The following is a 17,561-nucleotide window of genomic DNA, read 5'->3' as shown; positions in this document are numbered from 1 at the left end:
TCCACACCCTTGCCAACACTTGTTAATTCTTATTTTATCCATTCTGACTGGTGTGAGGTGATATGTCATTGTGATTTTGATTTGCATTTACCTGATTGGTGATGTTAAGCATCTTTTCGTGTGTCTGCTATCCATCTGTATGTCGTCTTTAGAAAAATGTCTATTCAGGTCCTCTGCCCATTTTTAATCAGACTGCCTTTTTGATGTTGAGTTGTATAAGTTCTTTATATATTTTGGATACTAACCTCTTATTGGATGCATCATTTGCAAGTAGCTTCTACCATTCAGTAGGTTGTCTTTTTATTTTATTAATGGTTTTTTTCGCTGTGCAAAAGCTTTTTATTTTGATGTCCCAATAGTTTCTTTTTGCTTTTGTTTCCCTCAACAGAGAAGTCATATCCAGAAAAATATTTCTAAGATTAATATCCAAGAGATTACCACCTGTGTCTTCTTCTAGGAATTTTGTGGTTTCAGGTCTCACATTTAGTTGTTAATCCATTTTGAGTTTATTTTTATATATAGTGTGACAAAGTGGTCCAGTTTCATTCTTTGCGTGTAGCTGTGCAGTTTTCCCAGCACCTTTTATTGAAAGGACTTTTTTTCCCATTGTATATTCTTGCCTCCTTTGTTATAGATTGTTGTATAGGTGTGGATTTATTTCCGGGCTTTCTATTCTGTTCCACTGATCCATACTACTTTGATTACTATAGCATTGTAGTATATCTTTAACTCCAGGTTAGTGATACCTCCAGTTTTGTTCTTCTTTCTCAATATTCCTTTGGTTCTCTAGAGTCTTTTGTGGTTCCATACAAATTTTAGTATTATTTTTTCTAGTTCTGTGAAAAAGGCTGTTGGTATTTTGATGGGGATTGTATTCAATCTGTAGATTGCTTTGGATAGTATGGACATTTTTATAATATAAATTCTTGCAATCCATGAACGTGGTCTGTCTTTCCATTCATTTGTTAGCTGCAGTGTCTTTGATCAATACTTTATGGTTTTCAGTGTACAAGTCTTTTACTTCCTAGGTATTTTATTATTTTTGGTGCAGTTGTAAATGGGATTGTTTTCCAAATTTCTCTTTCTACAATTAGTTTCAGTTTTACTTCTTTCTTATGAATTTGGATGCCTTTTATTTCTTGTCTGATTGTTGCAACTAGGACTTACAGTACTGTGTTGAATAAAAGTGGTAAGAGTGGACATTCTTTTTTCCTGATGTTAGAGGAAAAACTGTTTTTCATCATTGAGTATGACGTTAGCTGTGGGTTTTTCATATATGTCCCTTTTATGTTGAGATATGTTCCTTCTGAATCTACTTTGTTGAGAGTTTTTATGATCCAGTGTTGAATTTTGTCAAATGATTTTTCTGTATCTATTGAGGTGATTATATGATTTTTATCCTTTGTTTTGTTAATGTGATGTGTCACATTAATGTGTGATGTGTCAATATTGAACCATCCTTGTATCCCTGGAGTAAAACTCACTTGGATCGTGCTGAATGATCCTTTTAAAGTGCTATTGAATTCAGTTTGCTAATATTTTGTTGAGGATTTTTGTATCTATGTTCATCAAGGGTATTGTAGTTTTTTTTGTAGTGTCTTTGGATGGATTTGGTATCGGTAATGCTGGCCGCGTAGAATGAATTTGGAAGCCTTTCTCTTTTTTGGGGGGTGTTTTGAGGAGAATAAGTATTAACTCTTTTTTTTATTATTTTTTTTAATGTTTTATTTTATTTTTGAGACAGAGAGAGACAGAGCATGAGCGGGGGAGGGTTAGAGAGAGAGGGAGACACAGAATCCGAAGCAGGCTCCAGGCTCTGAGCTGTCAGCACAGAGCCTGACGCGGGGCTCGAACTCACAGAGGGTGAGATCATGACCTGAGCCGAAGTCGGAAGCTTAACCAACTGAGCCACCCAGGCGCCCCAATATTAACTCTTCTTTAAATGTTTGGTAGAATTCACCTGTAATTCCTTCTGGTCTTGGACTTTTGTTTATTGGGAGTTTTTTGATTACTGATTCAATTTTGTTACTAGTAGCTGGTCTGTTCAGAGATATCCTATTTCTTCCTGATTCAATTTCAGAAGATTCTATGTTTCTAGGAATTCATCCATTTCGTCTAGGTTGTCTAGTTTGTTGACATATAAATTTTTGTGGTAGTCTTTTACAATCCTTTGTATTTCTGTGGTGTCAGTTGTTTCATTTTTATTTCTGGTTCTATTTATTTGGGTCCTGTCTCTTTTTCATAATGAATCTGGCTAAAGTTTTGTCAGTTTTGTTACCTTTTCAAAGAACCAATTCCTGATTTCATTGATCTTTCTACTTGTTTTTAGAGTCTATTTCATTTATAATTTCTGCCTGATCTTTATTATTTTCTTCCTTCTAACCTTGAGCTTTGTTTGTTCTTTCTCTGGTTCCTAATTTAGGTGTAAAACTAAATTGTTTGAGATGTTTCTGATTCCTTGATGTAGGCCTGTGTTGCTGTAAGTGTCCCCCTTAGAACTGCTTTTGCTGTATGCAAAAGATTTTGGATGATTGTTTCTCCACTTTCATTTGTCTCCATGTATTTTTAATTTCCTCTTTGATTTCTTAACTGACCTGTTGGTTTGCCTGGTAGCATGTTTAGCCTCCATGTGTTTGTTTGTGTTTTTTCCAGTTGCTTTCTTGTGATGGATATCTTGTTTCATACCATTGTAGTCAGAAAAGATGCATGATATGATTTCAGTGTTTTAAAATTTATTGAGACTTGTTTTGTGGCCAGCATATGATCTGTCCTGGAGAATGTTCCATATGTACTTGAATGTGTATTCAGTTGTTTTGGGATGTAATGTCCTGTATATATCTTTTAAGTCCATCTGGGCTAATGTGTCATTCAAAGATGAAGTTTCCTTTAAAAAAAATCCAGTTTCCTTACTGATTTTTCTGCCTGGATATTCCATTCATGCATTGATGTAAGTGTGATGTTAAAGTTCTCAACTATTACTGTATTACTGTCAGTTTTTCCATTTATGTTCTTAACATTTGCTTTATGTATTTGGATGATTCAGCGGTTGCATGAAAAGATGTTTACAGTTGTTCGGCCCTCTTATTGGACTGCTTTCTTTATCTTTATGTAATGCCCTTCTGTGTCTCTTGTTAAAGTCTTTGTTTTAGGGGCACCTGGGTGGCTCAGTTGGTTGAGTGACCAACTTCAGCTCAGGTCATGATCTCACAGTTTGTGGGCTCGAGCCCCACGTCACGCTCTGTGCTGATGGCTCAGAGCTTGGAGCCTACTTCGGATTCTGTGTCTCCCTCTCTCTCTGCCCCTCCCCACCTTGTGCTCTGTCTCTCTCTCTCCTCTCTCTCTCTCTCTCAAAAAATAAGTAAACATTTAAAAAAAATTTTTTTAAGTAATAAATGAATAAAGTCTTTGTTTTAAAGTCTATTTTGTTTGATGTAAGTACTGCTACCCTGGCTTCCCCACCTCTCACCCCCGCTTTCATCTGCATGGAATAGGTTTTCTAAGCCCTTCATTTTCAGTCTGTGTGTGTCTTTGGGTCTGAAGTGAGTCTGTGGTAGGCAGCATACAGATGGGTCTTGTTTTTTTATCCGTTCGGTCATTCTAAGTTGTTTGATTGGAGCATTTAGACTGTTTATATTTAATCATTGATAAGTCTGTACTTATTACCATTTTGTTCATTGTTTTCTGATTGTTTTTGTAGTGCTTCTGTTCCTTTTTTCTTCTCTTGCTGTCTTGTCTTGCAATTGATGACTTTCTCTAGTGTATGCTTGGCTTTCTTCCTCTTTATTTTTTGTGTATCTATTATACATATTTGTTTATGGTTACCATGAGGTTCAGATATAACATCCTAAGTATGAAACAGTGTATATTAAGCTGATAGTCACCTAAGATCAAACACATTCTGAAAGAACTTTTTTCACTCCCCTCCCCCCCATTATATATATATATATATATATGTTGTCATATTTTACATCTTTATATTCATTGTTTTCTTCTACTTATGGCCTTTTCTTTTCACTTAAGGAAGTCCCTGTAACATCTCTTCTAAGGCCTGTTTAGTGGTGATGAACTCCTTTAAGTTTTGGATGTCTGGGACAAACTCTCCTTCAATTCTGAATGATAACGTTGCTGGGTAGAGTATGCTTGGATGTAGGTTTTTTTCCTTTCAGCACTTTGAATATATGTTACCATTCCTTTTTGTTCTGCAGTTTCTGCTGAAAAATCAGCTGATAGCTTTATGGGGTTTCTCTTGTATGTAACTATTTGCTTCTTGCTGCTTTTAAGATTTTGACATTTGACATTTTAATTACGATGTATCTTGGTATGACCTCCTTGGGTTCATCTTGTTTGGAACTCTTTGCTTCCTAGACCTGGATGTCTATTTCCGTCCCCAGGCTAGGAAAGTTTCTGTTATTTCTTCAAATAAGTTTTCTGCCCCTTTCTTTCTCTTCTAGGATCCCTATAATGTTAATGTTTACTTGCTTGATGTGATACAAAAGAACCCTTAGTCTTATTTTTTTTTAATTCTTTTTTCTTTTTGCTGTTCAGCTTAGGTAGTTCCCATTACCCTTCTTCTAGATCACTAATCCATTCTTCTGTATCCACTAATCTGTTGATTCCCTCTAGTGTATTTTCCTTTTCAGTTATTGTATTCCTCAACTCTGATTGGCTCTTTTTATATTTTCTGTCTTTTTGTTGAAGTTCTCACTGGCTTCTTACCCTTCTCTCCAGTTTCATGAGCATCTTTATGATCATTACTTTAAACTCTTTATCAGGCATGTTGCTTATCTCCATTTCATTTGGTTCTTTTTCTGAGGTTTTGTCCTACTCTTTAGTTTGGAACATCTTCCTCTGCCTCCTCATTTTGCCTTTCTGTTTTTATTCTGCGAATTTGGTGAAACAGCTACTTCCAAACTTGAGGAAATGCTCCGGGTATCATCATCTTCTGTGTAGACTGTATGTGACTGGTAATTTTTGTTGACTGGCAGAGGCTGGGGGCCTTGGAGCACTCCATTCTGGGTCTGCCCTGGTGGGATGTTTAGAGCTGAAGTGGGTGTGGGCCAGGATGGTCCTGGGCCTCTCTGTGCAGAGGGCACCCTGGCAAGATAGCTGAAGCTGAAATGTGTGCAAGCTACGGTGTCCCAGGGCACTCCATGCAGGAAGCACCCTGACTGCGTGGCTAGAGCCAAGGCTGGCACAGGCCAAGATGCTCCACTCCAGGGGCACCCAGTTGGGGGATGGCTGGAGCTGAGGTGGGGAATGGGCCAGGGTCCCCAGGTATTCCACTCAGGGGGTGCCCTGGCAAGACAGCTGGAGCTAAAGTGGACACAGGCCAGAGGTTCTCGAGAGGCTCCATACACAGGGTGCCCTAGCAAAGTGGCTAGAGCTGAAACACACGTGAGCCAGGAGGTCCCAGTGCGATCTGCACTAGGGGTGCCCTAGCAAGCTATCTGGAGCTGAAGTGGTGTCAGCATAGAGTGTTCCAGGGTGCTTTGTGCCTGTGTCACATGGTGAGATGGCTGGAGCTGTAGTGAACGCTGACCAGGGGTGCCCCAGCGTGTACAGTTCTGGGGCTGCTTTGGTGGGACAGCTGGGACTGATGCGGTCCAGGGGCTCGGGGCTCACTGAGGTGGTAGTCTGACTAGGGTGCTCAGATCCTGCTCCTGTCTGTACTATTAAGGTGGAGGGGGAACATAAACTGTGGTACCTGCCAGCCCTGGCCAGCTAGAGAGAGTTCCAGCAGCTCCCCAGCTGTCTGGTAGGCTTGTAGAGCTGGTTCCTTTATATTCAAGTCGTTCTTGTAAACCATGCCTTTTTTTCTGTGCCTCAGGCCAGACAAATCTGTTCATGGTCCCTCAGTACAATTCCTCTCCCCTGCGCCCCCTGCATTGTACAGCATTGGCGGGGGGAGGGAGGAGGAGGTTCCCTTTAATACCGAGTCTCCACTATTTTGCCATTCTCTGTGGTCTGTCTACCTTTTGTTGTGCAGAAGCTGTTCAGTCAGGCCTCAGTCATTTTTTTTTTAATGTTTATTTATTTATTTTGAGGGAGAGAGAGAGAGAGAGAGAGAGAGAGAGAGAGATCTGGGGAGGGGCAGAGAGAGAATCCCAAGCAGGCTCTGCACTGTCAGCTTGAACTCACAAACCTTGAGAGCATGACCTTGAGTCAAAATCAAGAATCAGACACGTACTGACTGAGCCACCCAGGCACCCCAGCCCTCAGTTATTCTTCAGGAGGAATTGCTCTATAAATGGCTTAGATTTGGGGTGTCAGTGGAGGAGGTGAGTTCAGGGTCTTCCTACATTACCATCTTTGACACCTTTTCCTTGGATGTGTACTTTTAAGCCATTTCATCATAAGTCATGGTTAGGAATTGACCCTGATCCCTACATGTACCCTTACAGGTTTTGTCTAGTCAGAATCTGGGATGGTTTGTGATCCTCTAGTAGATCTTATTAATTTGAGTGGCTCTCAGAAGAGTCAGCCTCCTAACTTGGCCTAATTATCACCGCAGTGGAGCTATCAGGGCAAATAAGCTAACATGACAACACTGGGGCCCTTGGGATTCATACTAGAAACATTGTTTTCACAAATACTCCTAGTTGGGCAGGAGTAGTGATCAGAAAACCATCTTTTAATTTACCAGCAGAGAGCCATAGTGAAATGAGCTACAAGAAATATAACATCTGTTATGTACAAAAGAATTAATGGTTAAAAATGGGGGTAGGAAAGAGGCACACTGTGTTCTCCCTGGGAACACTAAAGAGAAGATGAGATTTATAGTATTTGGAAAACATTCATCAAAAACCTAGTTCAGGGGTGCCTGGGTGGTTCAGTTGTTTAAGCATATGACTCTTGATTTCAGCTCAGGTCATGATCTCACATTTCGTGGGTTCGAGCCCCTCATCAGGCTCTGCTGACAGTGCGGAGCCTGCTTGGGATTCTCTCTCTCTCTCTCTCTCTCTTTCTCTCTCTCTCTCTCTCCCTCCCTCCCTCCCTCCCTCCTTCCCTGTCTCTTTCTGTGTCTCTCTGCCCCTACCCTGCTTGATGTCTCCCTCAAAATAAATAAATAAACTTCAAAAATAATTTTTTTTAAACCTACTTCAATTAGTATGAACACGCTGGTTTAGTGATCAAAGCTTTCAGCTTTTTTCAGGTTAAAAGAATTAAGTGATCTGTTATTTTCTTTTTCTTTTGACTTAGATGTCAAAGTTTTGTTTTGGTAATCTAGGATATAGCTAAATTATAGTCTGTACTCACAAACAGTATTAAAACGACTTTGAAATTGTGGTTTTGTGGAAGATAGAAAATACAGCTATGCAACTCTCCCATAGTATAATGAAAAGAATTTGAGCCAGTCACTTTACAGTAAACATGCTAAGTGATCTTGAGCAAATGCTAGACTTAGTTTCCTCATTTGGAAAATGACAGGGTTGGCTAAAGGGTCTCTAGGATCCCTTTCCAACCACAAATTCTGAATTTCTAATTTTTCTGTTTGTGACTAAAAAAAAAACTAGAATATTATAATATGTAAAAGTTTAATGCAAGCTATTACTATAAAGAAAAAATCTTGGGGCGCCTGGGTGGCACAGTCGGTTAAGCGTCCGACTTCAGCCAGGTCACAATCTCGCGGTCCGTGAGTTCGAGCCCCGCGTCAGGCTCTGGGCTGATGGCTCAGAGCCTGGAGCCTGTTTCCGATTCTGTGTCTCCCTCTCTCTCTCTGCCCCTCCCCTGTTCATGCTCTGTCTCTCTCTGTCCCAAAAATAAATAAACGTTGAAAAAAAAAATTTTTTTAAAGAAAAAATCTTAACCTATACTCTTGAGTTGGTTTATTTATTTATTTATTTATTTTTTTAGGCTCTCTTGAAAACTTGTAGAGATAGGGGAAAAAATACATTCACTGGTGAAATTTCAGCACCAGCCACAACTGCCTTCAAACCATGGTACTGCAAAGAGTTTACATAAATCCTTCTATAGAGAATCATAAAAACTAGAAAAAAAATCATAAAAGATATTATTCAAAGACACTGGAAAACGAACAGAGGTAAAAATTTTGAAGAGTATCACGTTACCTCACGTTTTGTGGCTTTCTTGCTCGGGGTTGCTCTTCAGCCACTGCCCACTATCTTAGCATCCACTCAGACTGATAAATTTCCAATTACTCTGGTTTGAACTTGGAAGTGAAATTTTGGAGGCAAGAGACATAGAATCGAGGTATAAACTATCCAAGTCCCTGCCTCATCACTAAACAATACATTTGCGGAGTAGATACCAGAGAATCTGAGAAAAAGTAGGGAGAAACTAGAAGGGGGTCTACCCTTGAAAGACGTAATTCCCTCTTAATGTGATCTGCAGGTGTGTGGTGCCTTTGGCTGCGTGCATTGCCTGAACTGTGTGTAAGATGGGCACACAGCTTGAATGACAGAAAGTGAAATTCTTAACTGGTTTAAGGTGTCACAAGGTAGAACTCAGGACTGGCAAGGTGCAATTAGAAATTTTAGAGGAACCCCTAGAAACAAAGGGACCAGAGAAAGGATAGGCCTTAAAATATAAAATCTGTTCAGATTCTTTGTCAACCACTAACTAACCTGCTCAGGCTCAGCAGAGACCACCAGAGTCAGCTACAAAGAGAGCATCTGGATGCTGAAAAACTAAGCAAAGATAGTAGTTGCTGCATGCAGTAGGTATGATGGCTTCACAGTTTGAGCCCAGGTAAGCTAACTGCTTAACAGAACAACAACCAACCAAAAAAAAAAAAAAAGAGTCCTCGGGGGAGGGGGGTGATAGATTCCCAAGTTACTGCAACATACTATCTGCAGTGTTAAGTTTTCAGCCAGAACTTACTCAACATACAAAAAAATGGGACCAAGCAATCTATGTTCAAGATAAAAAGCAGATAATAAGACACTTAACTTCAAGTGGGCCCAAATAATAGCCTTTAAGTCTTTTTGTGAAATCTATTATGAATTCTAAGAAATGAAGGAGAACATAATATCAGTGAACAGATAAAGCATCCCAAAAGAGAAATGGAAACTGTATTTTAAAAAGAAAACAAATTCAAAAACTGAAAAGTACAATAACTGAAATGAAAATGTCACTAGGTAGGCCTAGCAGAATTGAATTGAGAGGTGGAAGAATCAAGTTGAAGATAGATCAATAGAAATTATTCAGTTGGAGGGGCGCCTGGGTGGCTCAGTTGGTTAAGTGTCCAACTTCTGCCTAGGTCATGATCTCGTGATTCGTGAGTTCAAGCCCCACATCGGTCTCTGTGCTGACAGCTCAGAGCCTGGAGCCTGCTTTAGATTCTGTGTGTCCCTCTCTCTGCTCCTCCCCTGCACATGCTCTGTCTCTCTCTGTCTCTCTAAATAAATGTTTTAAAAAAAAATTTTTTTTAAAAAGAAATTAGTCAGTTGAAGAATAAAGACTGGAAAAAAATGCAGGGTATTTAAGTATAAAACAATATCAAGCAGTTCAAAATGTAGTTGGGGTCCTAAAGAGAGAGAAAGAGAGTATTTAAAGAGGGGTGCCTGGGTGGCTCAGTTGGTTAAGCATCCAACTCTTGATTTCGGGTCAGGTCATGATCCCAGGGTCGTGAGATCAAGCCCCTGCATCAGGCTCCATACTGGGCGTGGAGCCTGCTTAAGAGTGTGTCTCTCTCTGCCCTTCCCATGCTCAGGTGCATGCACGTGCGCGTGCTTGCGTGCTTGCTCTCTCTCTCTCAAAGAAGGGGGCGGGGGTGCATTTAAAGAACTAATGGCCAGAAACTTCCCAAATTTGGTGGAAAATGTTAATTTACAGATCCAAGAAGCTTAACCCCAAGTAGGGTAAACACAAACTCTACTGAGGTTCATATCATCAAACTACTAAAAGATGAAGATGAAAAAATCTTGAAAGCAGCAAGAGAAAAATGATACAGGGGAATGTTGCAGACTTTGAATCTGGAGCTCTCTCTTGTCCAGCAAGAGATTGGATGCAGAATTGAATATGAGAGAAGCTAATGTCCAGGAGGAGACAAGAGCCCCGAACAGGGGTTTTGCCTCTGTATGTATTGATCTCTCAAGGTTTTACATACATGGTGAATGTGCAGAAACAAACAATAAGATAGTGACCATTAATTTGTAAGAAGCAAAGGGTTTGGGGGGCAAGTGACGGTAGAAGTTGAGATTAAAGCACAATGATATATTGGCACCAGATGCCAGATGGACAGTGTTTCTCTGTGGGCGATACAGCCATGTAGCTGTTCTCTCCAAAGTGTAAGATTGCTGGAGCGCGCTGCCTCCAGGCTAACAAGGCACCTTTCTACTAGCTAACCTTGGGCACTTTCGCCCCGTAGTGGCTTTGTCCCTCTATTCTCAGAGGCTTCTGTCCTGTGGAGGTGGCTTTTCTCCCTAAGCCTTGTTTTACTTAGTGACTAACCTTGGGCACTTTTGCCCCATAGTGGCTTTCTGCCCTAAGCCTTGTTAACCCACTGGTGCAAGTGTACAGAATTCTTAAGCTTATTTTCCACAGGGGAACAATGCAAAATAATGGTCGTTTAACAGGGTTGCAGGTACATAATAAACATACAGAGACTTAAAGTATTTCTTTAAACTGACATTTAGAATACAATACCAATTACAATCACTCAAAAAATGAAATACTTAGATGTAAGTCTAACAAAACATATATAGGTCTTACATGCTGAAAACTATAAAATGCTAATCAAAGAAATCAAATATCTACATAGAGAGGCATACCAAGTTTATAGATTAGAAGACTCAAAATAGTAGATATGTCAGTTCTCTCCACACTGATACACAGCTTTAACATATATCCCAACAAGATTTTTTGTAGATTTTATATGGAAAGGCAAAAGTACTTAGAATAGCTAAAACAATTTTGAAAAAGAATAAAATGGAAAGAATCAGTCTGATTTCAAAGTTTATTATATAGCTATACTAACCAAGACTGTGTGGTATGGGCAGAGGTATAGACACATATCAATAGAAAAGAGCAGAAAACTCAGACATAGACCAACACCAATATGCCCAAGTAATTTTTTTACAAAGATCCAAGAGCACGTCAGCAAAGATCGCTTTTTCAACAAATAGTTCTACAGCAATCGGATATCCATAGATTTAAAAAACATTTTTTTAATGTTTATTTTTGAGAGAGAGACAGAGACAGAGCAGGGGAGGGGCAGAGAGAGAGAGGGAGACACAGAATCTGAAGCAGACTCCAGGCTCTGAGCTGTCAGCACAGAGCCCAGTGTGGGGCTTGAACTCAGGAACCACAAGATCGTGACCTGAGCCAAAGTCAGACATTTAACTGACTGAGCCACGCAGGCACCCCTTCATAGATTTTTTAAAAAATGAATCTCAATATAAATCTCACATCTTACACAAAAATTAACTCAAACGGTACAACTTTACAACTTAGGGAGAAGGAAACATAGGAAGTCTTAGGAGGGCTCTAGGGCTAAGCAAAGAGTTCATGGATTTGACACCAAACATATAAAAGGAAAAATTGATAAAGTAGACTTCATCCACACCACAAACTTCTGCTCTGGGAAAGACCCTGCTCAGGGTGAAAAGACAAATTACAGACTGGGGGGAAATATTTGTAAACCACAGATCTGAGAAAAAACTAGTATCTAAAATATAAAAACTTTCAAAGCAGAGTTAAAAACAAAAAAAGTCCAATTAGAAAATAGGCAAAAGACATGGAGATATTCATTGCAGAGCATATGTAGATTGCTATGAAGTAGGTGGAAAGATGTTTTAACATCCTAAAACGTGAGACAAATGCAATTAAAACTATGAGATACCACTATACACGTATTAGAATGGCTAACATAAATAAGCGACACCAAATCCTAGCAAGGATGCAGAGAAGCTAGATTACTCATACATTGCTGGTTAAAATGTAGAATAGTAATTCGGGAACACATTTAGCACTTTCTTTAAAAACTAAACCTGCAACAACCACACAACCCAGCAACTGCCTTCCTCGGCATTCATGCCAGAGAAAAGAGTTGGGTTCACAGAAAACTTGTACACTGACGTTTGTAGCAGTTTTATTCATAGTGGCCCAAATTGGAAATAACCCAGATACCCTTTAGTGAATGAATGGTTACGGGGTCGCACAGGTACAGAATACTACTGAGTAATAAAAATGAACGAAATGAATGAACTGTCGCTAAAACAGCCTGGGTGAATCTCCAGAAAATTATGCTGAGTGAAAAAAGCCAATCTGCAAAGGTTCCATACTATCTGATTCTATTTCTATTACATTTTTGAACTGACAGAATGGAAACGGAAAACAGATTTGTGGTTGCTAGGTGGTTAAAGAGGAGTCAGAGGGGAGAGGGGGGGAAGTGGGCTGTGCAAGGGCATTGTGAGGGATCCTTGTAGTGATGGAAATATTCTGTATCTTGACCGTATCAGTGTCAATACCCTGGTTGTGCTATTGTACTATAAATTTGCAAGATGTTTCCATTGGGGAAAGCTGGGGAAAGGGTGTGTGGGATGTCTCTGTAATTTCTTATACCACATGTGAATCTACAATACCTCAAAATGTTTAATTAGAAAGGAAAAGTAATTGCTTTCTTCCCACCTTTCTAGTTTGTACCAGAAGAATAGTGGAATGGTATATTTAAACCACAGTAGACACTTTTCAGCCTCTTGACTTGCAAACTACCACCAAACCTCAGCCAGGCGCATGTTTTTCCAGACTGTGGGGTTTTTTAATGGCATCCAGCTAATAATGAAAAAATAATTTCTCGTTCTGGACTGCCCTTATCATAAAGAGGCAATAATGATGATGGTCACAGGATGTGGTGTTGATGATAGTGACAAAAAGTTCAAGATAAAAGTACAAGTACCTCGTACTGTTTCTTTCTTTTTTACCACATCTCCGGAAGTCTGATAATGTTAACCATTTCTTTTAAAAAGGCATGTTTATTTCTCATCTGCAACTTATGGTAAGAAAGAGCAAAATTGGTTTAGGCTAAAGTGATAAAATTAAAAGTGAAAGTGAGTCATTTAAAACAAGGTCACGCTTGTTGTGTGCAGCCAGCCTTCACTTCTTCCAGTGATTGTGCCTCCCTGCCTATTCCGGGGCCACGATACAGTGTCGGTCACCTTGACATCATCAACCAGTTCCACTCCACAGCCAGTCGTTGCATTTGTCGTGCTGTAGGCATCGAAACTAAGGACAATAGAAATGGGCCTCAGTGCTCCCTCCTCTCCCCACTGCCTCTCTTTTAATCCGGCCCGGTAAACTGAAGTGAACTTTCAAATGAGTAAGATAGAACCTCTTCCTTCTTCATACACTTGCTCCAGCTTTTCCATCTATGAAAATGGCAAGACTCATAACCCTTAGTTCTCCCAAGTCAAAAGCTTCCTAGTGAGCCTCTCCTTGGTTGTTAATGACCTCTTCCAACAATGCTAAGTTATAGTGAACATGTGTAATTAAAGAGCTAAAACTTGGAGCTATATCCCATTCACTCGATATCCAGGCAAAGGTCATTTTGAGAAGAAAATTAAGTCAGCATGACCCAATATACCTCATATTCTTATTGTTAATACCTTTAATCACTGTCTTAAAGAATCTAGCCCACAGAGGGCCACCTGGGTGGCTCAGTCGGTTAAAGTGTCTGACTCTTGGTTTTGGCTCAGGTCATGATCTCATGGTTTTGTGGGTTCAAGCCCGGCATCAGGCTCTGTGCTGCCAGCATGGAGCCTGCTTGGGATTCTCTCTCTCTGTCCCTCTCTCTCTGCCCCTCCCCAACTCATACTGTCTCTGTCTCTCTCAAAATTAATAAATAAACTTTAAAAAAAAAAAAAAGACTAGATTTATGTGATTTTCCTGCATTTAGTTTTTGTTCTTTGTCTGCTTTCAAAAAGGAAGGAAACTTTTTAGTTCTTACCCTGAACCTGGCCCTTCAGGTGTGTTAACTATTTTGTCCTTAAATGATAATGGTAAAAATTACTAATATAAGTATAGAGCTTTGTAGTTGACGGCATGAGTTCTTATATACGGTTTCAGTGATCTTCACACCCATCCAGAGATGAGGAAATGAACACTCTGCAGTCTTCTAGTTTCTCAGTTAGAGCCAATCTTCACATTTCTTGCCTTCGCCAAATTCTGTGCTCCTTTGCATAGGCCACATTGCTTCTTGGGAGTGTACAGTTTCCCCTTGGTTGTGAGTAGTGGCAAAGCGGGACTCCGGAGTTTGCATTCTTTCCTGAACAGCTCAGCAAGGGAAAAGGGCAGTTATGAGACTAGAAGGTGGATGAATACCGACTATGAGGATTAAAGCTCCCTGCTGAGGTTTTATCTTTTCTTTCCTTTCAGGATGGCAATGACACGGAGAACTATGTTCCAGAAGGGGGAGGTGCATAACAAACCATCAGGATTCTGGGGAATGATAAAAAGTGTTACCACTTCAGCACCAGGAAGTGAAAGTATCCTTTATCCCTCTGCCTGATTCTTTTTCTCAACTCTGGACCAAGGCCAGAAGAAAAAAGTAGTGTTGGGGTGGTCTTCTCTAAGGTACCTGACTGCATCAGAGTCCAGCTGGCCAGGGCTAGGCTTAGGAAATACAGAGTCATCTCTCCAGTGCCCCTAAAAGATCATAAAACCATTGTCTTTGAGCTCAAGAAGTCCTAAAAGTCACTCTTTCCATTTTACAGATGAGAAAATAGACCCAGAGAGGTTAAGTCACACTGTGGTTTGTGGCAAAGATAGGACCTCCTTTTAGTTCTTTCCTCTACACTATTCTATTTCCCAGGTCTGAAAAACTAGCATAAAACACAGTGACTCCCGAAAATGGATGGTTTGTATGTATATGAGCTGGTAAGGGCCCATTTCTAAAGCGATCGGTATTGCTAAACAACTTTTAAGCAGCACTGTATCTTCATTGACTTTTAGTTTGAAGGATCAAGGATATTGGGTTTAATGGGTTGTTCTTGGCCCAGTTGGTTGCAGTGTTTGATTCCCAGATTGAGCAACAAAATCTCTTTGTGTCTACCAGGCTATTAAGTCAAAATTGCGGGGGGGGGGGGGGGCGGGGGGGGGGCTGGGGTGAGATAGCATGTTCCTCCTTCCTTCTCTAGCCTGAGGGAAGTACAAATTCCCTTTTGCTTCAATTGGAGGAAAAGGATGTAATCTGTCCTTGCTATAAATTGTGACATATCTTTCCGGTGTCAAATGTAGGTAAGAATTGGACTGAAGAAAGGCAGGATGACCATGAGAGAAGAAAAAAAGGATTACATTGAATTCATTTACCCTGGAGACATTTATTTCATATCTTCTATTTCCAGGCAGAGTCCTAAGGGATAAAATGATGAACAGAGTTTGTACCCTCTCTCCTCAAGAAGCTGACCATCTAATCATGGGAGAGGCAGACATGTAACTAGTTAAACCCTGTTGTTTGGTGGCCTGGACCATCCCAGTAGCAGCCACTACCGAAGAAGGAGCCAAAGGGCACTATGGTGATTTGAGCAGTACAGGCATACCTCAGAGATGTTACAGGTGTGGGTCCAGAACATCGCAATAAAGCAAATATCGCCATAAAGTGAGTCAGATGAATATTTCGGTTTCCCAGTACATATAAAAGTTTTGTTCACACTATACTGTATCCTATTGAGTGTGCAATAGCATTCTTAAAAAAAAAAAATGTACATACCTTAGTTTAAACTATCGGTAAAAAATGCTAATCATTACCTGAACTTTGAGTGGTAATCGCTGATCACAAATCACCATAACAAATGTAATAATAATGAAAAAGCTTGAAATATGGTGAAAATTACCAAAATGTGACACATTTTGGTAGAGACACAAATGGTGCCCATAGACTTGTCCAATGCAGGATTGCCACAACCTTCCATTTGTTTAAAAAAAAAAAAAAAAAAAAAGGGGGGGGGTGAAGGGGCAGTATCTGCAGAAGGCAGTAGAATGCCTGCCTCTAGCAGAAAAAGTCACAGAGTTAGGGAGGCTCTGGACCAAAGTGAATCTTCTGACTTGGGCTATTTTCACTATTTTTTATGACTTTAAAGTCCATAAAAGCTTAAAGTTTAGGTTTAAGCTATCTTAGTGATAGTAAGTCAAATCAGCAAAAGTATCAGTATTAAAATTCTTTCCCTCTCTGAGCCCCTGTTTCCTCAATGGAGACAATAACAGGCCCTCACTGAGTTCTTGGAAAGTAGCATAGTGTAATGGAAAGAGCAGACCTTGGAGGAAGGCATATCTGAGCTTTACTTTCCTTATCTGCAAAATGGGTAATAACACCTATCTCATGGGACTTTATGAGAATAATAGAAGATCATGTCTATAAAGAACTAAAGAAGGAAATGTTTATAAATCCCAGCCTGTATTAAACTCAGTAGTGTTAATTCCCTTTCCTAACATTATATTTATTCAGATAATTTAGGGGGAAATTACGCTATATTATAGGAGTTTTACTATGTAACTATTTGAGATTTCAAGATTACATTTGACTTACTCTAATTAAAGAAAAGCAACAACAAAACCATCTGTCTGAGCCACTTGAACTAGTGAGAAACTGAATGGTAGGTATTTGGTAATGCTCTTGGGGGAGAAGCTTTTTCACACCTGTGTTGGAGGTTGGGAAAACTGCTCTGAAGGAGTACTGCTGGCCGTGAAGCAGGAAATGGAATATCCAGGCTAGGAGAAACCAAAAGCATATGATTTCTTCATTGCTATTTCTTGAAACTTCTATGTGATTTAAACCTTGATGCCCATTTTGTGCCAGATCTCACTCTTATCCAACAGGAAGTGGACGCTTTGGAAGAACTAAGCAGGCAGCTTTTTCTGGAAACAGCTGATCTGTATGCTACCAAGGTACAGAGAAAGGAAACGGAAGTGTGGTTTTTAATCAGTACGATTGAAGGCAGAACAAGACTAAATAGCTTTGTAGCATCCTCTATGGCCACCCAGCACAAGAGAGACCTCATAGCTCCAGTATCAGCCATGAAGCATTAAGAGTCTGTTCTTCATGACATTGTTCCTACCCCCTAGCAAAATTCTTTTTTTCAACGTTTTTTTTTTTGTTTGTTTGTTTGTTTTATTTTTGGGACAGAGAGAGACAGAGCATGAACGGGGGAGGGGCAGAGAGAGAGGGAGACACAGAATCGGAAACAGGCTCCAGGCTCTGAGCCATCAGCCCAGAGCCTGACGCGGGGCTCGAACTCACGGACCGCGAGATCGTGACCTGGCTGAAGTCGGACGCTCAACCGACTACGCCACCCAGGCGCCCCCGCCCCCCCCAGCAAAATTCTTAATGGAACGCTCTCAATAATAAAAATTAGTGGGATAGTCGGGCGAGGTTTTTTTCAACATCTGGGAAGATGGCTCACACCACCCCCTACTGATTCAGGGTCAAGATGGTAGCTCCTCTGGTTGCTTTTTATTCCTATAGAAGTTAATAATATTGCAAGAGTGATGCCATGATCTAGCCATGTTTTAAAGGATCCAGACCAAGAAGTGACCTAACTTTCCTCAAGTTAAAATGCCATATAATTTATGTAAAAAATGCCATATAACTGGGGCGCCTGGGTGGC

The 17,561-nt window shown here is 40.2% G+C and overlaps 1 protein-coding gene across 1 annotated transcript in view; it reads left to right on the top strand.

Annotated features, from left to right (window-relative positions):
• GPR89A (G protein-coupled receptor 89A) overlaps positions 1–17,561 on the top strand; it is a 64,075-nt gene that overhangs the window by 24,740 nt on the left and 21,774 nt on the right. The window contains exons 8-9 of the mRNA XM_040462501.1: positions 14,335–14,444; positions 16,754–16,980. Of these exons, the coding sequence (XP_040318435.1) occupies positions 14,335–14,444; positions 16,754–16,980 (337 nt within the window). The remainder of the gene's footprint in view (positions 1–14,334; positions 14,445–16,753; positions 16,981–17,561) is intronic.

Source organism: Herpailurus yagouaroundi, unplaced genomic scaffold (genome assembly GCF_014898765.1).
Source record: "Herpailurus yagouaroundi ecotype Mexico unplaced genomic scaffold, PumYag 322, whole genome shotgun sequence".
NCBI lineage: Eukaryota > Metazoa > Chordata > Mammalia > Carnivora > Felidae > Herpailurus > Herpailurus yagouaroundi.
The sequence above is the reverse complement of the archived record's forward strand: the minus strand, read 5'-3'. Positions and strand labels throughout refer to the sequence as shown.